This window comes from Bos taurus, chromosome 3 (genome assembly GCF_002263795.3).
Source record: "Bos taurus isolate L1 Dominette 01449 registration number 42190680 breed Hereford chromosome 3, ARS-UCD2.0, whole genome shotgun sequence".
Lineage (NCBI taxonomy): Eukaryota > Metazoa > Chordata > Mammalia > Artiodactyla > Bovidae > Bos > Bos taurus.
The window spans coordinates 27,291,451-27,315,427 of NC_037330.1; the positions used below are offsets into that span (position 1 = coordinate 27,291,451).

Sequence of the window (23,977 nt, forward strand, 5' to 3'; positions counted from 1 at the left end):
ATCATGTGTTTTAACATTCTGAGCCCTGGGGGCAGAAGTTTATTTGAGAAGAGCTCATTTGGCTGTGTAAGACACAAAATAAACAGGAATATTCTCCCTGACTCTGGGTCTAGTTTGTCTATTTTATTTTTTTATCCCCTGAAGTCTAGAACCCAAAAGTTAATATTCCTGGGGAAAAACCTTAAAAACTGTAAGTAACCCCTAAGAAAGCAGATGCTTCCTTCAAGGCAGAGGGTTTGATTGACTGTCTACATGACATGCAAATGCAGTTTTATGGAGCCTTAAAGTACCTGAACATACTTTGTAAGTATTTCCTTTACAATTGATAGAACCTCAAATTAGTAGCTCCCATGGAAGGACATAGAAATTGGCATACTGAGTGAAGTGAGTCAGACAGAGAAAGATAAATATCATGTGATGTTGCTTATATGTGGAATCAAAAAAAAAGGGTACAAATAAACTTATCTACAGAACAGAGAGTTACAGATGTAGAAAACAAACTTATGGTTATCAGGGGTAAGGGGGAGAGACAAACTGAGAGACTGGGATTGGCAGATACACAGTGTGTGTGTGTAGGTGGGGGGCTGCTGTGTGTGCTTGAACTCATTTGCTAAGGCATGTCTGACTCTTTGTGACCCTGTGTACTGCAGCCCTCCAGGCTCCTCTGTCCACAGGATTTTCCAGGCAAGAACACTGGAGTGGGTTGCCATGCCCTCCTTCAGGGGATCTTCCCAACCCAGGGATCGAACTTACGTCTCCTGCATTGGCAGGCAGGTTCTATACCACTACCACCACCTGGAAGCCCCCATACATACCCTACTACATATAAAATAGATAACTAACAGTCCTGCCCTGTGCTACTGTATAGCACAGGGAACTCTGCTCAAAACCCTATAATGGCCTATATGGGAGAAGAATCTTAAAAAAATGGATATACGTATATGCACGACTGATTCACTTTGCTGCACACCTGAGGCTAACACAACAGTGTAGATCAACTGTATGCCAATAAATATTTTAAATTAATTAATCAATTGATTATTTTAAAAACAGGTTCCCTTACTCCCTGAATCCCCATGCCTCCAAGCTTGTGTCCTTCATTCAACATTTCTTATGTATCCATGATATTCCAGCAGCAAGCTGGCTCAGAGAGCTGGTATGACCTGACCCCTAACCATATAGGTGGTAGCCAGGGTTTGATTGGGTGGGAAAAGAGAATCATGCTATAGAAAACTATCTTTGCAGCTTCTTCTTCTCAATCTACTGTTCTTTTTAGCTTTATATATATATGATTAACTTCAAATAAAATGACTTCCCATGTGAAAAATACAAGTTTCTATGTAGCCTTCTTGCCAAATACATGCAAACCACAGCACATCCATCCTTTAGGCCAGTAAATATGATGTTCGTGTCCAATCCTGGACCAAATTACACTTATGGCACTTTAATGGAATGGATAATATTAAAACACATGGGTACTCTACAAATTCTACATATGGATTATCCATTTTTCCCTTTTCCACAATTTTATTCTTTCAATGGAACCATTTGAACCATTCAGTGCAATCTACATTAATGCTAAGAACATTCTGACGGCAGGTCAGAATTAGCCAAACTAGAAAATCAGGTTTGGAGAGTGCTAACCCATTCATTCACTGACTGGCACCGGGGCTTTGAGGCTTTTTTGAGGCTGTCATGTGGCACTCCTAGGACACTCCTAGGATCTCATTGATAGGAGGGATAACAGCTCACTTGTTGAGTCAGTGAGTGGGAATGTTCAATTAGAATGTGCTACCTGCCTGAGGCCAAAACCAAGGGGAGGTGCTTCAAAGTCCTCCTTAGAAACTCTTCTGTCCCTGGTCTGTCTGCTGCTTTCCTTTTTTTTAAGGAGGAGGGTTGGGGGATTTAGATCCAGCTAGTCAAGGCTATGGTTTTTCCAGTAGTCATGTATGGATGTGAGAGTTGGACTGTGAAGAAAGCTGAGGACTGAGAATTGATCCTTTTGAACTGTGGTGTTGGAGAAGACTCTTGAGAGTCCCTTGGACTGCAAGGAGATCCAACCAGTCCATCCTAAAGGAGATCAGTCCTGGGTGTTCATTGGAAGGATTGATGTTGAAGCTGAAACTCCAATACTTTGGCCACCTGATGCAAAGAGCGGACTCATTTGAAAAGACCCTGATGCTGGGAAAGATTGAGGGCAGGAGGAGAAGGGGATGACAGAGGATGAGACGGTTGGATGGCATCACCGACTCGATGGACATGAGTTTGGGTGAACTCCGGGAGTTGGTGATGGACAGGGAAGCCTGGTGTGCTGTCGCAAAGAGTCAGACACGACTGAGCGACTGAACTGAACTGAACTGGGGGATTTAAAATTTACATTAGATACTTCATAAGCAAAGATGTGTTTCTGACATCTATAAGTTCAGTAAACCTCCTGGCAGGCACCATTATTTCCTCCTTGAAAGGGAGGATGCTGAGAAAGCTCAGGTGAGTACAATGCCTAAGGGAGGCAGGGAGGGTTGTTTTTTCTGAAAACAATCTCATGCTGAACGCAAGAGTGAAATTTTCTGTAACCCTGAAGAAAGAAGAGACTATCAGTAACCTGGGTTGCGGACCACAGCAGAGCCCTTAGAGAGAATTACCAGATGAACATCAGGGTCAGCGTGTGCCCCAGGAGCACCCGGCGACGGAAGAGGTCCAGGACGCTGCCGGCCTCCTCGCAGCTCCCGCCTGCTGGGCGCGCCAGCGAGAAGCTGCACCTGAGCTGCCGGTTCCTCTTGGCGATGAGGCGCAGAGCGGCTTCAGCCTCAAGCAGCCGACCCTGGGAGTATAACCAACGAGGGGATTCAGGAATGGATCTGAAAGAGACGTCATCAGAGGCTGTATATTCGTACAGGTACATACGCACCGGAAGGAGACAGATCCCCCACGTAGGACATGGTCCCCAGACCACAAGTCGATTCCATGTTAGGGTTAAAGCTTGACTCTCCCAATGACAAGTGGAAGGGAGAGGGCTACAGAGGGCAGCTGTCAACAGCTGCCAACATTAATAATGGCCTCTTTTATGAATGGAAACCAAAAACATGCTTCCAAAGCTGCAGTGAAAAAAGCAGACTATGTGTTTACTTTTTTTTACTTATTTTTAATTGAAGGAAAATTGCTTTACAGTATTGTGTTGGTTTCTACTAAGCATCAACATGATGCATTTACTTTTCAGCAAATTTTAATATATAAATAGCAATTTATAATTTATAAATCATATAAATAATATATAAACAGTAATACAATACTGAGTAATTCTTCATAAAACATGCATCAGAGATGAGACTCCAAATCATGGTCAAGTGTTGTTAGAATAATATTAATAAACATAATACAGAGTTTTTAAAGTTCTGAAAAAGCCTCACAAAGATTAAAATCTCTATTATACATCAGAAAAGAATTTTTAAAGTGTTTTTAACATAGTGATGCTATTTAAAAGGTAGAGATTATTTGAAGACTACATATAAAAATGAAAAAGAAGTGATCACATTTTAGCAGCTTTAGAGCTTTTAAAGCTTTAATATTTTCCAGTCAGCTGACACACTCACTTTAATATGTCCTGAGGATATTTCCTGATCTCCCAAGTCCTTCAAGAAACAAAGCTTATTTTCTGGTTAACTTTCATTTCCAAAAAATAACAGTTGTTTCTCACTATAGCAATAAAGTATCGAACATTTCTGTTGCCACAGCTCTCTTTCATCAGTTTCAAGACAGGTATTATGCATCTTTTCTCCTCTTCACGGTTCTGCATATTTTTAGGGGACCTTTCAAAACTAACTGGTGGCAGGAACATGGACACCTTGTTTATAAAACACAGCATCAAACCTTTTGATCTAGTTTGATATTATTTGAGTAAAATGAAACCTGTATGCATTTACTTTTCTTTGATGTACTTGTTTTTAATTGAAGGATATTTAAAGTGCCTTTTAGAACTCTCCCTGCCTTTCAGTAAGGAGAGTGAAGGGCAGCAAACACCACACAGTTTGTGACTTCATGGAGAGCCAGTTCCTCAATAACCATGTGAGCGCTTTCATTTTGCATGAGCGATGTAATAGGCGCTGAGAGGAGAGACAATGGAAACAAAAAAAGGCAGGCATTTTCCCAGGAGTTCTGCTAGGGAGAGAGACTATTCAGGCACAACATTTGGTTATCAACAAAAGCAGGAAGAAAGGCTTCTATAACCTCCTGAAAAAATTCCTTTATTCACCTTTTCACTGCTATCTGATTATTGTTACTAATACACAAGTAAATAATCAAGTAAAATGCCATTTGATTGGAAGTTAGGCCAGCCGATGATTATCATCTGATCAACTGGTCCTATCCACAGGGCCATATATGAGGTACAGTGTAAAACTATCTGATCAAGCCTACCACTACTACTACTACTAAGTCGCTTCAGTCGTGTCCGACTCTGTGCGACCCCACAGACAGCAGCCCACCAGGCTCCGCTGTCCCTAGGATTCTCCAGGCAAGAACACTGGAGTGGGTTGCCATTTCCTTCTCCAATGCATGAAAGTGAAAAGTGAAAGTGAAGTCGCTCAGTCGTGTCCGACTCTTCGCAACCCCATGGACGGCAGCCTACCAGGCTCCTCTGTCCATGGGATTTTCCAGGCAAGAGTACTGGAGTGGGTTGCCATTGCCTTCTGGTGATCAAGCCTAAATACAAATAAAAAGAACATAAGACTGGTGGGGTGATATGGAGAGTATACGTGGGATAGAATTATAACTGAAATAACAGAAAATCTATTATAGTAAAAATTAAAACTGAGGAGGACTAGAGGAGTGGAAAAGGACCAACAAGGAGATAGTCAACACATTAGCAGTCACTATTATTATATCTTTGACTAATTTATTTCCCCCCTTCCTATTAAGGTTCTCTGTGTTTTCAGAATTGTTTATAAGCAATAAAGTCACTTTTAAAACTTTGTAAATCATGTTTAAAGATGGTATTTGAGAGATACTCAGGTTTTAGAAATTTGACTCTGTGTTAATAAAATTATTTCTACTTGGATTTATCTGGATGATTTAAACATAGGACCTGATATTTCTCCACATTTTGAGAAGCCGATAAGCTTCTCAATAACAAAGCCCCACCCAGTTGCCAATGGACAGTTTTAGGAATATGAGTTCTAATGTGAGCTCATTATTTCCACAAAACAGCAGGGCATGTTTCTAAAAGGAAAAGGAGGCCCTTGAATATGCTGCCCTCTACACAGTGTCCTGATCACTTTTAGAAGCTATATTGCTAATTTAACACTGAGGCCTCTGCTTGAAAATGTCCTGTGTATTTCTTTCAAGGTGCCCTTTTTAAATTAAGGGGGCACTGATTTCTAAAATAAAACTGTTCTAATTCAAGTATTGTAAAAACGAGGAATTTTCGAGCTAAGTAACAAGGTCTCTAGTAAAACAAAAAAGGTATGTCTCTAAAATGACATGACTGTTTCTGATGTTGCTGATGGTTAATGAAGGCTAATTCTAAAGGTTTTTGTGCCAACATCTGTCCAATGGACAGGAGGCATCTGGTCTATGGAAGGACCCCGGGCTTTGGTGCTGGGAAATGCAGCTGAGCAAAGAGCTGGGGCTGTTCAGAGCTCGTTTTATAGAGGTTAGGCTCCGTGTGAGGCAGAAGTAAGGGACCACTGGAAGGGCGCCAAGTAAGTACTGCAGAATTCAGACAAGAAAGTGAATGATTGGTATCTGACCAGGAAAAGCTTGGAGCGGGTGGCTTTTAAGCAAACTGGGAAGGCTACTAATAAATAAGAGAAATAGCGAGAAGGGCACTGAAGGTGCTGGCCATAGCACTGAGTGGGAGGCACCAGGGCAGACCAGCCTAAGGGGTAAACCGGAACAGTGAGCAGCCTAGTATGCTGATGGGAACACAAGATGGGGTAGGGGATAAACTGGAGGCTGACTGCAGCAAACCTTACTTTCCAGGCTTGATGGTATAGAGTGATTTTACGTCCTTTCTTCCGTTTCCCATTTTTCACGACCAGAATTAATCTCTCATCAAGTCAAAGTCCCCACCGACTACTAAGCGGTAACAAACAGAATATACATTCTGAAAACTCAAAGAATGCCTCGGATCAAGCAGTGAAGTCACTCTACTATTGAAGGAGGGATGAGAACCAGCCTGGATTAAAAAGTATGCCTGCATGCTCAATCACTCAGTCGTGCTTGACTCTTTGAGACCCCATGGTGTTTGCGTCTCCTGCATTGGCAGGCAGATTCTTTACCAACTGTGCCACCTGGAAAGCTCTATGAAGTAGGCAGTTTATTAAATGTTTAAAAATAAATTCATTTATTTACTAATATGAACAAGAATGCTTATTAATTCAAGGAATACATTTTTTCCCCAAAATTTACAATATACAGTGTAATAAAATAAGGCTAGTTGTCCTTTCTAATAAAATTATCTCACTCTAGTTCACATAACTGAATGCATTTCATAAATTTTACCTTTCTAATATAGGTTGGGGGCTTCCCTGGAGGCTCAGTGGTAAAGAATCTGCCTGCTAAGCAGGAGACATGGGTTCGATCCCTGGGTAGGGAAGATTCCCTGGAGAAGGAAATGGCAACCCACTCCAGCATTCTTGCCTGAGAAATCCCATGGACAGAGAAGCCTGCTGGGCTACAGTCCATGAGGTTGCAAAAGAATCAGATATGACTTAGAGACTAAAGAACAACATCAATAAATATAGGTTAACTATTTCTATTATATTCGTTTTTGCACTTAACAATTCTCTTGATTTCAAAGAGAGAATGAAAACAGATTTCAGCTCAATCCCCACCAAATCTCAATTAGTAGAACTTATATAAAGAATTACTAAATCGAATTGCTGCCTCAATGAAAATTCTATTACAGGTATCTCACTTTACAGCACAGAAGAAAGCTGGTGCCGCTGGCTGAAAGTTTTATTTATCCAAAAGATTTTGATGTTTTGGATTAAAGGTCTGATATCTAAAGGGAGAAAACCTTTCATAAGCACAGTCAAACTTCTGGAGAAACAGGCCTAAGTTGGTGGCTCATCTTACAGCCTTAAGAGGAGCATGGTGTGGTATCTTGCCTTGACCAGGGCATCATCCTTGTACTGCTTTGAATCCATGCACTCTAAGGATTTCTCCCATATCTGAGCATCTTCCCATGTCCACCTGTAGAGGCCCTGAGATGACAGTCATCTGTGGAATGAGGAGGTATCACTATACATTCAATATGCATAGACTGGTCTATAATATCATACTTCGGTCACACCCCTAGCACAGGATCTGATCCAGCCTGAAGATTTTTAAGCTTAAGGCATTAGGTTAAAAAAGAAACTAGTACCCTCCCTTGAGAATTTGAAGGTTAAAATGCAGAGGTTGAGAGGTTACTTTAAACAAGGGATACCTGCATTCTGAATTAATTAAGCATCTCTCTTCCCAGGAGCTGCCAAGCATTGGAGCGCTTGCGGAATTTAGTTCTTCACCAAAGTCAGTTCAGGCAAACTCCTGAAAGGGAATAACGCTGCTCATTGACCCGCATCCTCTTAAGACATTCCTTCTGCTTATTAAATTAAAAGTCTAAGAGGAAAAACTACTTACAAAGATAAGAGAAAGACCACGGTTCCCTGCAGGTTAACCAGTATGGCTAGGGTCCTCCAGGAACGGATGAAGTATCCCAACAGGGCATATTGGGCGATGCCAACTGCGAAGAAGAGGCCACCAATTGACCCTAATTCAGGAAAAGAGACTTGTTACTGGAGAAAGAACCATCTGCAACCCCATTCCAACCCAGGTCAAGGAACCAATCCTTTCTTTCTGAGACGTCAGCAGAAAGAAAAACCTACACAGATATCATCAAGGATCAGATGATAAAACCAGAAGAGAGGCCAGGAGATCAGTGGGAAAGAAGGAAGGACAGATGAAAAATACAAACCGCATGTGGTCAAGATAAATTTTAAGGGCTGCCCAAGTGCTTTCTCATTGATGTTGCACTGACATCTGCCTGAACTTGTGGCTGAGGCCTGGAAATACTGCTTGCTGTGTGGTGGGAGGTTTTTAGGTCACGAGACTATGGCAGTGGTGGGCCTGCATCTCCTTCACAGTGGCTGTCCCTGAAATCCTTGAGTCACAGCCTACTCCCCAGTTCTCATATGGTCCTTCCCCATTTATCACCACCAGACACATGACATTTTACATTTGTTTCTTGTCTTTCTCTTCCAAGTAGAATGTAAGTTCCACAAAGCATGAATTTTTGTCAGCACACTGACAGTAAAAACATCAACCACGGGTTGTTAAGATCTTATGATTTTTAAATAAATAACAAATGAGTACAAACCCACCGTGCTGCCCAGTATACTTGCAAACTCTGCGCCTCTGACATGCTTTCTGTAACTGCTACTATTAGTAGTAGAGAGCATCCATCACTATTTATTTATATAACAGCTACTATTGGTTGAGATTTAGACTTTATAAACATTGTCCCATAAAGCCGGTACCACTATCAGCTATCTAGAGACGGAGGAAATAGCTCAGAGAAAGTTAGGTGCTGCGGTCTAAGACATGGGGCTGTAGGGGCCCCACCAGGAGGTGCTGTCCCCCGGTCTGACTGGACAGCCTGCACTCGGTACCGCTCCTGTCCCCTGTCACCCTTCTAGGGAAAGGCCGGCTCCTGTGGGCACCCCACAGCAACACGACTTTGTTACAGGAATTTTCTACAACAATCCTGCAAGACAAACATTTCTCTTATTCTTGTCCACAGATTATCAGCCTACAACAAAACACAATGACTTGTTTGCTGTCTGCCCTAGTGAGGAAAAGGGGATGCAGAAGGGAAGGCTAATGTGACAGTAAGTTCAGCATGAACAGAAAACCAGTCAGGGCATGCGGTCTGCTAAGTAAGGGAATGGGATTTCCATTCCCTGTGATTTCCCTAGAAACTTAGATAATCAATAGCTATTACAGATTCATTACAGGGCACCAAATAGCACCTGGTTTCCAAGAACAAGGCTTTCTGTCACTGCTCAGAACAGTTCCGAGTACTCGGTATCCACTGACAACGTAGCAAAAAGACAAAGGACCACAGGATGAGGCCATTTCAGCGGAACCAAGTTCAGACCCCAGTTCTTCTCTACACTGCCATATGACTTTGGGAAAATCCCTAAATATCTGAGTCTCTGTTTTCTCATAAATGAAAGAGAAATAATAATACAAACCTCAAAAAGTAGAGTCATTAGTTTCAAATGAAATAATGCATGCTGTACAAATGTTAGCTATACGGTCCTACTGTAAAAAGGGCATAGCCCTTTATATCAATTAACGTCCCCAAAAATGCGATCTGGAAGCCTCCTCTGGTGAGTGTCTGTTATAAAGCGTTGCCTACTTAGCACTCCTTTCTAACTCCGAGAATCCTTTCCTTTTTTTTGGAAAGATGACCTCCCTATATTTCATCCCTGTGGTTCAAGGGGGAGACGTCAATCGTGGTTCCACCGTGGTGACCCCAGCTGGGACAATCAGAGTTCCTACCACTATTTCAGGATTTTCAAATACTGAACTTGGCAGTGAAACCAATGACCTGCTGGGCCTCATCCCTGACTGAGCAGGGGAAGTTTCTCAGAGACAACGGAAAACAGAAATGAGATGCACCTAACTTCCTGGTTCTACGCATTGCCAAGGCCTGGCTCTTCTTGGTTTGGGTGTGTTAACCGAAAGATTTCCCTTTGCATCTAAGCTCATCACAGTTGAATCTCTGTCACAGAAAGACCTGGTATCAGCTGGATATGGTATACAGGAGGAAAAGGATTCAAAGGTTCTAGTTTCATGACTTAAATACCATGATGACATGGCTATAGATAGAAGTCCCAGAAAAGGATGTAGATTTTAGGTGAAAGAAAGCAATACCTTTAATTTGAGGGGTCAACAGACATCTGCATGTGATACCCAGCCAGAAGTTGCACACATATGCCCGGAAATGACAACAGGAATAAGGCGAGGAGATAAAGATGTGGTAAGGCTCTAGGCTATTTGAAAAATTTAATTAAAAAAAAATGAACATTTCAAATCACCACTTCTGCATTTTGTAACTCTGGAATGCCATAGGTGGTTTTGTAGCTGTTTATGGGCCTATCCAGGTGGCACAGTGGTAAAGAATCTGCCTGCCAATGCAAGAGACTCAGGAGACTCGGGTTCCATCCCTGTGTCGGGATGGAACCTACTCCTGTTTTCTTGCCTGGGAAATCCCATGGACAGAGAAGCCTGGCAGAGTCCACGGCATCACAAAGAGTCAGACACAACTGAGCACACACACACGCGCCCATGGTCTTTGGTTATTTACATCTATTTTTCAGATTTCTTTTCTGCTTACTTTTAATTAATTTCAAGTCTGCAACCCCTGGTCAGTTTGCACTAGCAAAAGTCAAATTTCAGCAGGTGAGAAGATAATGTACAGTGATGACTTTATTTTTTTAAGCAGCACCAATGATCCATCCAGCTTTCAAGCAGAAGGCCGTGAAGCCCCCTTGGTCCCTTTTTCTCTTGCCTTCTCTGCTGATTCTTTAGCAGGTCACCATGTATGCACTTTCCTCCTCTTTCACTACTCCCACCTGGTACAAAACATCTGCGGATTCCACAGGGGTAACCACACCAGCCTCCTGAATGGCCCCTCAAATTCTACTCTTGCTTCTCTAAGATCCAGCCTGCATACACCTACCAGAGTAATCTTTCTCTATGTAAAATTCTATGGCTCCTCTCTTTAATTCAGTCACTGGCTACTCATTGCATTTTGAGTTAAAAAAAAAAAAAATCCCTAATTTGGCCCATTACGCTACATCACTCAGCCCCTCCAGCCTGATCTCAGCCCAGCCTCCTCCTGCCTTTCCACACTGCATCTTTTCAGGTGCTCTGAGAAGCTCATTCCTGCCCTCAGGGGCCTGGTTCTTGCCACTCCATCTGACTGGAATGTTTGCTCAGAAAATCATACCCCCTAGGTCTTTTGCTTCATTCACATCTTTGATTAAATACCTACATCAAAGTTTCCTCTAACTATCCTATTTAATGTAACTGTCCCCTGCACTTACTGCCTACTCTATTATCCTGTTTAATTTTCTTCACTGCACTTAAAGTTTTCAGAAATTACTTCACATTGATTATGCCTCTCCTGACTAAAACATAAGTTCTGTAAGAGCAAGGACCTTCCCCCACCCAGGCCTGGCGTGTTCACTCTTTTATCCCAAGTGTCTGTCTATAAAAGTAGTATCTGGATAGCATTAACATATATACCTACCACGTGTAAAATAGACAGCTAGTGGGAAGCTGCTGTATAGCACAGGGAGCTCTACTGGGTGCTCTGTGATGACCTAGAGAGCCGGGATGGGGAGCAGTGGGAGGGAGGGGACATATGTATACATACAGCTGACTCAGTTGTATAACAGAAACTAACACAACATCGTAAAGCAATTATATTCCAATAAGAAAATAATAAACGGAAAAGGCCAACTTAAGAGATTGGGATTGACATATACATACTACAATATACAAAACAGATGACCAACAAGGACCTACTGAACAGCACCGGGAACTTTACTCCGTACTCTGTAATGGCCTATATGGGAAAAGAACCTAAAAAAAGAGTGGCCTCATGAGTATATATAACTGCTTGACTTGCTGTCCACCTAAAACTAACACAACGTTGTAAATCAACTATATTCCCATGAAAAGTTTTTTAAAAATCGGTGTGTCTGGTACATGACCAGGTCTGTTTAATAAATGCATGTTGCAGAACAGATATGCAAAGGAGAAGCTCTGGAAGGACACACAGCAATCTGTTTACAATTGTGGTCTTTGGGTGAGCAGGACTATATGTGTTCTTTATGTTTCACTTCTATATGTTTCTTGATTTTTTTTTTTTACAATGAACATCAATAACTTTTGATATAAGGTATTTATATAAGAAAATTAAAAACAAATATACTAATATGACATTTTTCATAGCTTTAGTATTTTACCTTTTCTACTCTCAAAAATTTTCAATCAATTTTACTTATTCTTGTTAAGCACTACACTGCAACTGGTTAAAAGTGGATGTTTTCAGTTTGCACTTATACTTTGTTATATGTACTTTATATAGTATTTTATACATACTGCAAATATTATTTGTAATCATGCACAATTCTTCAAAACAAATTTTTTTTTTTACTGCTAAACAATCAGGGTGCCGAGCCGTGCTAAGACGCTTTAGTAATGTCCGACTCTTTGCAACCCATGGACTGTATAGCCTGCCATGCTCCTCTGTCCATTGGATTCCTCCAATGAATCCCCTATTGCAAATCATTTAGGTTTTTCCCCTCAATTTCTTTCAGTTCTGAGCATATCTGACATTATAGGAGTACATAAAATCATGCTGGAGAGCAGCATGGATGGACCTAGAGAGTGTCATACTGACTGGAGTCAGATAGAGGAGAAATATCACATGACATCCCTTATATGTGGAATCTAAAAAGAAACGATACAAATGTATTTACTTACAAAACATAGACTCATAGACTTACAGAACAAATGTGTGACTGCTGTGGGGGAAGGGATAGTTAGGGAGTTTGGGATGGACAAGTACACACTGCTACATTTAAAACAGAAAACCAACAAGGATGTACTGTATAGCATACGGAAAGCTGCTCAATGCTATGTGGCAGCCTAGATGGGAGGGGAGTTTGGGGGAGAACGGACACATGTATATGTATGGCTGAGACTCTTCCCTGTTCACTTGAAATTATCACAACGTTGTTCATCAGCTATACCTCAAAACAAAATAAAAAGGTGTTTTTTTTTTTAATTGTGCTGGAGAGAACAGCCTGGAAAGAAAGGTGAAGGACAAAACTTTGGGGGAAGACTGCTCATGGGAGAGAGAAGGAGGAAACTCCTCGCAAAAGAGTTTTAGGGGCAGCAGAAACTTATTTCTGTCCTGGGTGCAGGTCAAGTGCACTGGCCTTCTGGGAACTCTCTCAAGCTCCTTCTGAATTTCACATTGAATTTGGCAACCATCTGGTACCACTGTTGCAGTTTTTTCCCCTTTCTTCCTTTTCCCTTTGCTATAAAAATTTTAATAGTCTTACTTTAACTCAGCCTCAAGGACAAGAACGGAAGGTGAAAGCACTTTAACAGAAATCTTTTCACTGGCTTCCGGCAACTGGAAAGGGAGCAAGAGACCAAGAGGTCTTTCTTTTTGCTGAAGGTAGGCAACGGGACAGGAATCATCCTAGAGAACTTGGTAGGGTGGGGGAAGTATACATGTTTTGTAAGAAAGCATCTTCTTCATGGAACAACTAGAGGCAAATGTGAATATTTTAATAGACCAATGTGCCAGGAAGATGAAGAACACGTACTCATGATGCTTTGTATGAGCAAGATTTTGGACTCAGGGAAACGAAAACCCCAGGAGAGGGTGCTTTTGTGTCTTCCCCTGGATAATGTGAGTGGTCATGAACACCATCATCACTCATTTCTGGCAAAGTCCCAGCAAGTCTGAACCCACTACTTGCAAAAATGACTTTAACAGTCTCAATGCAAACTGAAGACTCAAAGGATGTTTTCTCACTGATCCTAACTTAGGACTTGAGCTAGGGGAAAAAAAAAAAAAGCCCACCTCTAATGGCTTTGCTGAAAGCTAATATAGACAAAGTGAATTATGAAGCATGATGTGTAAGAAGCAGGTAAGAAGCCTGTCCTGCGAGGATGGAGCTGGTGTCTCCTCCTCCCCAGTCTAGTTCTAACTTGTTCAACCCTCTGTGTCCTTCAGCTTGGACAGCAGTTCGGTGGACATAATACAGCAGAGCTTATTTTGCCTCTGTCTTCCAATTCAATACATTAGCCTTTACTAACTCCAAAGACACGACCAGTGACAAAAAAGGGCCAAGCCATCAGTATTCATATGAGGTGACCCATGACAACACCCTCATGGCAGAAAGCAAAGAAGAACTAAAGCACCGCTTGATGAAGGTGAAAGAGGAGAGTGGAAAAGCTGGCCTAAAACTAAACATTCAAAAAACTAAGATCCCATCACTTCATGGCAGATAAATGGGGAAACAATGGAAACAGTGACAGCTTTTATTTTTGGGGCTCCAAAATCATTGAGAACGGTGACTGCAGCCATGAAATTAAAAGATGCTTGCTTCTTGGAAGAAAGGCTATGACAAACCAGACAGCATATTAAAAGGCAGAGACATTACTTTGCTGACAAAGATCTATAAAGTCAAAGCTATGATTTTTCTAGTAGTCATGTACGGATGTGAGAGCTGGATCATAAAGAAGGCTGAGTGCTGAAGAACTGATGCTTTTGAACTGTGGTGTTGGAGAAGACTCCTGAGAGTCCCTTGGACTGCAAGGAAATCAAACCAGTCAGTGCTGAAGGAAATCCACCCTGAATATTAATTGGAAGGATTAATGGTGAAGCTAAAGCTCTAATACTTTGGCCACCTGATGTGAAAAGCCAACTCATTAGAAAAGATCCTGATACTGGGAAAGACTGAAGGCAGGAGGAGAAGGCGGTGACAGATGATGAGATGCTTGGATGGCATCACAGACTCAAGGGACACGAGTTTGAGCAAACTCTGGGAGATGGTGAAGGACAGGGAAGCCTGGCATGCTGCATCCATGGGATTGCAAGAGTCGGACGTGACTGAGTGACTGAACAACAATAAATGGAAGATACAAGAGGGGAGTCCTCAGGGAAAAGTGGGATGACATGGGCCTGGCATCATCCTCGCCCTGACAGTCATGAGCTGTGTGAAAACAGGCACACAACCTCTCCTTTTGTTATGTGGAACATATTGACTGAAACCACCCACTCCAGCCAGGCACCAGTAACCATTTGCAGTATTTTATGACAGGAGGTCCTAGTAAGGAACCCGGAACTAACAAGCCACCACCAACCAAAAGAGTTTGGGAAAGGTCAAAAGGAGACACCTTGTGTCCGACGACCTCCCAGAATTCTTCTCACTGGCATCCATCTTGGCTAAGCAACACTTATGCCACTAGGAAGCACCCTGAGTCAGAATGACTGGCCAAAGACTACCCAGAAACTAATCCTATCACCATAAAACCACGTGGTAGAGCCACGTGGTAGAGCAGCTCTCCTGGGTTCCCTTACGTTGCTGCTCTACACCCAGGCGCTCCTTCCCAATAAAGTCTCTTGCTTTGTCAGCATGGGTGTCTCCTCTGACAATTCACTTCTGAGTGTTAGACAAGAGCCCATTCTCAGGTTCTAGAAGGGCTCCCCTTCCTGCAACATTTTCAGCAGTGAAGTGTCCTCATTTGTAAAATGAAGGTAGAAATTCTTAACTTGTAGGTTCTGGGAATATTAGAGGCATTGGCCAGATGCAGAGCTTGGTTCCTGGTATATAACAGATGCTCAGCAAATGACAGCTGGCATTCTATCACCTACATCCTCATGTAGACTCATTTCTACAGTTGCACAATCAACTTGTTCCCATATTAGTATAAGAACATCTATAGTACTCAATAACATTTAAATGAATGGAAAGCAAAACAAAGTTCTCACTGCAAACCTATAGTCCACAAAGTAGAATCTTAGTGCAATCACCCTCCCAAGACATTAAGTCAAGGATGCTTTTAAAATCATTGATAGTTCTTGAGAAGATGATGGGATGGTTAAAAGTAATACAGAACATGGCCTCCATTTGGAAACTTAAACATCACTAAAGAAATACTACAAGAGTACTACCTGCTGATTTGAAGAGAACAGTAAAAAGGCCTATGAGACAAAGATTTAATAAAATACAATACCAAGGCACTGAAACAGGAGTTTCTAGTATTTCCTCTGCACTAGTTTTCACTTTATGGTAAAAAGCAGTTAACAAATATCTTCAGGCAATCTGTGAGTATAGGGAAAAGGTCACCATCTGTAGGCCCCAGGGGAGACTATCAATAGGGGAATAAAATAAAATACTAATGACTCATTCAAGGCCACACAGAACTCAGGAAAGGAAATCTAGGGATTTCCCTGGCAGTCCCATGATGACAACTATGCTTCCAAGGCAGGGAATGCAGGTTGGATCCCTGCTCAGGGAACTAAGAGCCCATATGGTCAAAAAATTAAAAAAAAAAAAAATCCAGAAAGAAAGCAAATCTAGTATCTGGATCAGATCAGATCAGATCAGTCGCTCAGTCGTGTCCGACTCTTTGCGACCCCATGAATCGCAGCACGCCAGGCCTCCCTGTCCATCACCAACTCCTGGAGTTCATTGAGACTCACGTCCATCGAGTCAGTATTTGGATAGAGCACCCCAAATCTAGATGCATTTTTAGACACGAGGGCTAAGCTGGTTCCTACATAGTTCTCTGGAGCCCCTCCCCATCTCCAAGTCGGCCTGGATTGAAGCAGTACCTGCGAGTGCCCAGTAGGCGGTGCCCACACATTCATTCAGCAGGACAAAGGCCACTAGCGACATCCCTCCATTCATCATGCCCACCAGGAAGCGAGTTACTGCAAAGAACTCATATGAGGGGGAAAAGCCATTTGCGATAGCAAACAAGATGTCAAGAGCAAAACCTAGAAAGAGAAGAACAGTATGCAATAATCCAGAGGCAAAACACACTTGATGAATGCAATATATATGTTAATTTGTAAAGATAAATCTTTGTGAATTTAAATTTTCTAAGCTATGGTTTGTATTTAAATCAGTTCCTCTTAAAGATTATCAAGAAAAACTGAGGTTTTCTTTGTTACAAGTTGATTTCTGTCCTCATGTGCAGTTTTCAACTATTCCCAATAATGCTGAAAATTGAAAATTCCTAGCTCATACTCAGCTTGTCAAGTGAACTATGCTGAGTCCTGTGGAGCTCATCTGCATGAATCAACATACAAGATATAAGGAAATGGATATAAGGAAATGGACTAGCAAATCGCCTCAATCTTTGTTCTCTGTAGAAGCATGGCATGAATTGGGACCCACAGCTTGCAGAAGGCACCACTAGGAAATGCTTATAATGCAGATACCTGGCCTTTCTCAGGTGTGCTTTAAAATGCTTGGCCAGAAGCACCTGGCTTCTCACCAGTGAAATAAAAATCAGTTCTGGGTCCACACAGCAATTCCCTGAGAAACTTAAGAAAATGGTCTCCTTACTATTTCTCTGGGAACCTTAGGAAAATAACTTCTCTTATTCAGTTCATGAACACTAACAGATTACCTGTGAGATAGACTTTTTTCCTTCCGAAGCGATCAGAGAGTTGACCAAAAGTGATAACTCCCACAAACACACCACTGAAGAAAAAAGAGCTTGCTGCACTCACTTTGTAAGATCTGTTGGCAATTAAAAACCACTAGAGGAAGAAAAAAAACAAAGGGGAGACGTTTAAGTCACAGAAAAGACAGATGGATGGAGTTAGCTATTTTAAAAAAGCAAATGTACAACAAAAACTTGTATACTAGAATTTCTCCACTGCATTACCACTATTCACCAGAATTCAACAGAACATCCATCCAGGACAACACCCAAGGAGATTCTGTCTTCAGAAACCCCAGAAATTGTCATTGTAATCTGCTCCCACAGTAGTCTATAAACGTGCTGTTACAGCACTGAACACAGTACAGTATGTAATAGCTAATTACTTACCCGTCTGTTGACTATGTCCTCACTCCAAGTCCCTGTATTTTTAGTCCCTGAATACAGGAAGAGCTGTATGCCATTAGTTTCCATTTCTCTGACACCTAACATACTATATGACATATATGAGGCCAAAAACGAAAGGTCCTTTTCTCCAATAAATTAACGGGCTTTAAATCCCTTGAGTATTTTCCTTGAAAAATGATCTATACAATAACAATATGATTGGGCTTCCCAGGTGGCTCACTGCTAAAGAATCCTGCAATGCAGAAGACTTGAGTTTGATCCCTAGGTCAGAAAGATTCCCCAGAGGAGGAACCGGTAACACACTCTAGTATTCTTACCTGGGAAATCCCATGGGCAGAGGAGACTGGTGGAGTCCACAGAGTCGCAAAGAGTTGGACATGACTTGGCAATTAAATAAAAACAAACCATATGATACAGTGATTCCACTTCTGAGTATACAATACAAAAGAACTGAAAGCAGGGATTCAAACAGGTATTTGTGTGCTAAGGTTCATAGCAGCATTAGTTACAACACCCAAAAGGTGGAATGAACCCTAATGTTCATTCACAGATGAACGGATAAACAAAATGTGGTATATACATCCAATGGAATATTATACAGCCTTAAAAAGGAATGAAATTCTAGCAAGCTACAACATGGATGAACTCTGACTTTATGCTAAGTGAAACAAACAGAGAAAAAGAAAAAATATTGTGTGATTACATTTATGAGTGTGACACTGCAATTTATAATAAGAAATATATATTTGGTTTTTAACCATTGTTCCTATAACATAGCTCTTGAAGCCCTTGTAATTTCCTATGTAAGAATTACAGGGCTATCTTTTTTTTTTTTTTTTAAGGAGTCAGTAATTCTTTTTTTACTTCAAACAACTTCAGACAATATTTTAAAGATTTTTATACATAAGCTAACATACAGCTTATTTTTCTTTTATGAGAGAAATGTACGAACAGTACCCTTAATTATACCTCTGCAAATAGGGCATTTTCTTAGAGAAGGGGCACATTCCTGGCATACTACCAGATGACCACAAGGAATGAATACAATAGAAACTTCTTTGTCCATACACACTTTACAAGTTCTTTCTTCTTGCAGCCTTCTCAACTGCTCTTCCAGGGACAGACCTGAAACATCTGTTGGAATATACTTCATATTCTTTTCCACAAACAAGTTCTTATATAATGTAGGGTCAATTTCCTTAAGACAGTTTTTGAAGATGTTGGCAGCACTATTTCCTTTAACTAAAACGGTATCAATCAGTTCTCTTGCTTGTAAAGGTATCTGTGTTTTTTGCTTAATAATATCATGCTCCTGTTTATTAATTACATTGGCCTTTAAAAGATTATCCAGGATAGGAAGCACACACGTCAACTGTTGAAAGAGAGCCATTCTATTCCTCCGAAGTAATGACAAATTATCTGATGCTGTTTCTTCAGTTTGTCTTTCCTTCTCTTCCTCCTTTTCTTCTTCTCTTTTCTCATCTTCAGCATTAAGAAGTGCTGACACAATATCATTAACTGTTTTGTAATTCTCTCCAGTTGTTAGGATTTTACTCTGAACTGTCCGCTTTACCAGGCTTCTACTAAAGCCCATTTCCAAGGCAGCTTTAACCACAGGTGTATTCATCATGACTGCATCATCTGAAGAACTTTCTCCAGGTCCAAAATGAACAATTGGTGGATCAGCATTTTCATCTCCAGAAGTATTTGCAGTTGACAAGAGCTGTTCAAGAAGATGAGGATATCTGGCTTGAACCTCACTAACAAACTCCTGCCCTTTCATTCGTATCAAGAACTCACACCTTGGAAACCATTTGGCGTGTTCTACCCATGGGTCATCTCCAGATTCCCAACACCTTAAGCCACCATCACAACAAAAGCACTTGACATCGTCGTTGCGACCTACATAATAGAAACCAGCACTTGCAAGCTGCTCGGGCTGAACTGATACAGTAGATGGCCAGTACATAAATGTTCTCAGGCGAGCTGCATGTGTCTGCATACTCAAATTTGAAATGCTGAACCTCAGCGTTTCCAGAGAATTTTCCAAAAATGGACAGCTGGGAAAATGTTTCTGGTGTTCTAACATGGCATCATCCTTTGGTTCCCAGTTATTTAGCGTCCCACCACAGGCAAAGCAGGCTACCCTGTCTCCAGGTCCTATATAATAAAAGCCAGCTCTTGCCAATTCTGATGGTGACAGAAAGGTTAATGGCCACATTTGATAAGTAAGAAATCTCGCTTCTTCAGTACTCATGGCATAACTGTAGGGGTTAGTCCTCAATGGGGAAAAGTCTTCGACTGCTCAAGAATTAATAGGGTTTGGTGAAAGGTTGGAATAAGAACCACTGAATGATCTACCATGTTCCAAAGTGGGTGATAATGAGTGCGTAAAACTGTTTCTCATTGGAGAAGAAGCATTCTTAGAAGTAGATTCCAGACTAGTAACAGAAACTAGATTCTGAATAAAGCTACAGCTCGGATACAGTTGTTTATGCTTCTCAATAGGATTGTCTCCTTGTTTCCAGTTATCCAGCATCAGGCCACAACAGAAGCATTTGACCTTGTCATTCACACCAGTGTAATAAAAACCAGCACGAGCAAGACTCCTTTCTGAGACAGGAACACCGGCGGGGAAAGTTGAATATGTAGACATTCGGTAGAGCTCACATGAAAAGTCGTATGTCATTTTTTGTTTGTTGCCAATCGTCCAATTTGACAAGACTGTGCTGTCTTCCATCACACTCTTGATTTTTACTTTTTGACAGCAAAAATCCTTTACATGAAATTTTTCTTCTCTTCACATTAGTTTTTTTTTTTTTTCACCATTAAAAAAGAATCAAATGATAGGCTCCTACTTACATAAAATTCACTACACCTTCTTTACTGGATTTACATCTGAATTTACACTCAGGCAGGATGACTCTATCTCCTATATTATCAAAATACTATTTAATACTCTTTAGGACTATATTAACTCAAGTACTATCTCTGTTCACTATTTGGTATAATACTAAGCAGACTGAAAGAAGTTGAGACACTTTTGAAAATATGTTTAACACTCCTTGATTTTTCAAGGAAGTTTATATTCCCAAAATTCTAAACAAAGACACAATACTTATGCCTTTAATTTGCTTTTGGTTACAAATCACATAGCCTGGATATCAAGCCAATTAATGGCCATCCTATAAGAGAAAAAAAACTATATGCAGACTTTTTTCCCTCCAAGCACTCTTAATATATTTTTTATAAAAAAAATCTTTTATTCTAGTAAACAATAAGTCTTCATATGGTCACATTATCTAAAGGCTAATTTCACATAGCTTATCATCATAGTATTTACTTAAGAAAGTTAAAGTAGCTTCAGTTAACAATTTTGGAGGATGTCAACACCTACAAGCATTGTTGAACCTGTATCTGTTATACTGTGTATGATGTTAAAACTCACAAGCCACTAACTCATCTTTGTTAATACTGTCTATATTTGTTTTCATTTCCTGCAGCATCATTATGTTGTCTTTCTTCCTAACTTTGCATACCACTTTATAATATTTGGTCAACTGAAGGTATTGCCTCCATAAACTAGTTAACCATAAAGTTTCTACAGCAGAACCTTTTTACATAACTTGTCTTTCATTTAAGAATCATGCATCTACAATATCACCCATTTTGTATTTAAAGGTAAATCAAGTTTATCAAGATACAGCTTGACTGTTCTAGTATTATCACAAATGCCTAACAAGATCTTATCACCAACACTGCTTATGCATAATATGCCAGTAATTAAGTCTACTAGCCTTGTTTCTGAAAACCCTTCATATTTTAAAAGTATAAGTCATACACAAAATTACACTCCGCAGAATTCAAACGATATCCCTTTATAAAGTTTCTGGGTGTCCATAATGGGATTTATTACTGCAGGGGAAAAAATGAGGGGAAAAAAGTAGATTCTTCAGGGCTGTAAATCGCGGGGCCGGCGCAGCAGACGCGGAAACTGCTCAGCCGCCCGGAGCCTCCTCAGACCCTTGAACGCGACGCCGGCAGAAGGGGGCGGCCGGGTGGCTGGGCTCCAGCGCGCCACAGGCTCCCCGCCCGCGCGAGGCCCACGCCGACAGGGCTATCTTTAAAAAAAAAAAACTTTTTATATGATTTTGGGGTAGAGCCAATTAACAATGTTGTGTCAATTTCAAGTGAACAGCAAAGGGACTCAGTCACACATGTACACATACCTATTCTCCCCTCCCCTCCAGGCTGTCACGTAACACTGAACAGAGCTCCACATGCTGTACAGTAGGTTCCTGTTGGTTACCCGTTTTAAATATAGCAGTGTGTACACGTCCATTCCAAACTCCCTAACTCTCCCCTCAGGGGGTATATTTTTTTATAAGATTTATTTTTCCAGTTCCTGAAAAAGCTTCAGAGCAATAAAGCTAAAACAGGTGTCTTTTATCATTTGTAACAAGCCCCTTTCAATCACACCGAGCTTATTATGTTAATGAGGTGGCTTTTGGAAAGCCTCATAGATAGGGGCTGGTTGTCAGGGGAGCCAACCATGTAAAGAGGGTTGGAACTTTCAGCCCCTCCCTCCAGGCCTCTGGGCAGGGGAGAGCGATTGGAGGTTGAATCAACTGCCAATGGCCAAAGGCTTAATCAATCATGCCTTCATAATGAAGCTGCCAAAAAATCCAAAAAGATGTGGTTTGGAGAGCTTCCAGGTCACTGAACTTGTGCTGGTACTGGGAGGGCAGTTGAGCTCTGAGGGTGTGGAAGCTCTGTTCTCTTCCATCCGTCTACACCTTGCCCTGTGCACCTCTTCTACCTGGCTGTTCTGGAGTTACAGCTTTTTATAATAAATCAGTAGTCTAGTAAATAAAATGTTTGAGTTCTGGGAAATTCCCTAGCAAATTAATCCAACCAAAGGAGGAGGTAAGAGGACCCTCTGATTTACAATCAGCTTATCAGAAGCACAGGAAATAGCCTGAACTTGTGACTGGTGTCTGAAGGGGGCAGAGGGGGCAGTCCTGTGGGATGGAACCCTGACCTGTGAGACCTGATGTTAACTCAGGTAGATGGTATCAGACCTGAACCAAACTGTAGTACACCCTGCTGGTATGGCAGAACAGCCTGATGTGGGAACCCCACCCTGCCCCCTAACTCCCACCCACACGTATCTGTTGGCAGAAGTGTCTGAAGGGAAGTAGCTGCCAGTAGAGGAGATACTGGAGGAGTGTTTTTCCTTCACCTGGACTAATCAAATCCCCAGAGACAAAGCAGCATAGTGGTTACCAGGGGCTGGGAGAGTGAGGATTACCTGTTAGTTTGGGATAATGACAGAGTTGTTGAGGTGGATAGTGGTGATGTTTGCACAAAGATGTGAATATATTTAATGTCCCTGGACTGTACACTTTAAAATGACATGCTTTATGCTATGTATGTTTTACCACAATAAAAAAGAATCCCTGGAGTACTGTGTGTCTTAGTTGTTCAGTCGTGTCTGACTCTTTGTGACCTATGGACTGTAGCCCCCCAGGCTCCTCTGTCCATGGGATTTCCCAGGCAAGAATACTGGAGTGGGTTGCCATTTCCTTCTCCAAGGGATCTTCCCAACCCAGGGACTGAACCTGGGTCTCCTGCATTGCAGGCAGATTCTTTACCATTAGGGAAACTTACAAGCTCAAAGAGAAAGCAATCACCTTCTACTTAAAATGCCATTATCTTTAGACCTAGCTAGTGACGTGTTACGGTGACCTTTGCTAACAGAGATGAAAGCCAACCTGTGTCTCAGATGTGACCTCAGAGAACCAAGAGACTGCTCATCTCTCCCCTCCACAGCCCCTTTCCTGGGCTCAGCAAAGACAAGTTTAACAAAGCCCCTTCTCAAAAACTTGCATGGAGACACCTCTTACTTGTCCCTTTTCTATCCTTCAAACTGCTCCTGTCCCACGCTTTGACAATCAGTTGTTATGGCCCAAAGCACATCTAACTCCTCTCCTTCTCTTGTATTTCCTGCAGGACCAGATGGATAAAGATCTTGACAAGACATCTTTAGGCAACAACAACACACACAAACATTTAGGCACTGGAAAATAAACAAGGATGAAGCCCCTCACTAATTCTGTGCTTTACTACTTCTGAGTTCTTCTGTCCTTCACATGCAGTTCTTAACAAGATTAATTAACTATTTTCCTAGCCCTTCATGGATTAGAAATAATAATCTAGGCTGCTACTGCCCTTAAAAATAGTAATCAGGCAGTTACTGCTCTTGGTGGCAGTCGTAATTTAAATAAGAGAGTGATGGAAGATCTATGACCAAAAA

The 23,977-nt window shown here is 41.4% G+C and overlaps 2 protein-coding genes across 6 annotated transcripts in view; both read right to left on the reverse strand.

The window, feature by feature from the left end:
* SLC22A15 (solute carrier family 22 member 15) overlaps positions 1-23,977 on the reverse strand; it is a 123,709-nt gene that overhangs the window by 51,186 nt on the left and 48,546 nt on the right. For all 5 annotated transcript variants that reach the window (XR_001496419.3, NM_001193093.1, XM_059883551.1 and 2 more), the window contains exons 3-6: positions 17,218-17,350; positions 16,415-16,579; positions 7,621-7,750; positions 2,643-2,858 (exon numbers count right to left, since the gene is read on the reverse strand). Coding sequence is in view for 4 of the 5 variants with exons in the window: in NM_001193093.1 (NP_001180022.1) it covers positions 2,643-2,858; positions 7,621-7,750; positions 16,415-16,579; positions 17,218-17,350 (644 nt within the window). In the remaining variant the exon portion in view is untranslated. The remainder of the gene's footprint in view (positions 1-2,642; positions 2,859-7,620; positions 7,751-16,414; positions 16,580-17,217; positions 17,351-23,977) is intronic.
* LOC101905053 (baculoviral IAP repeat-containing protein 2-like) lies at positions 18,485-21,774 on the reverse strand. The gene is given in 1 exon segment (XM_059885026.1): positions 18,485-21,774. A coding segment is annotated over 1 exon segment (1,809 nt). The 5' UTR covers positions 20,402-21,774; the 3' UTR covers positions 18,485-18,592.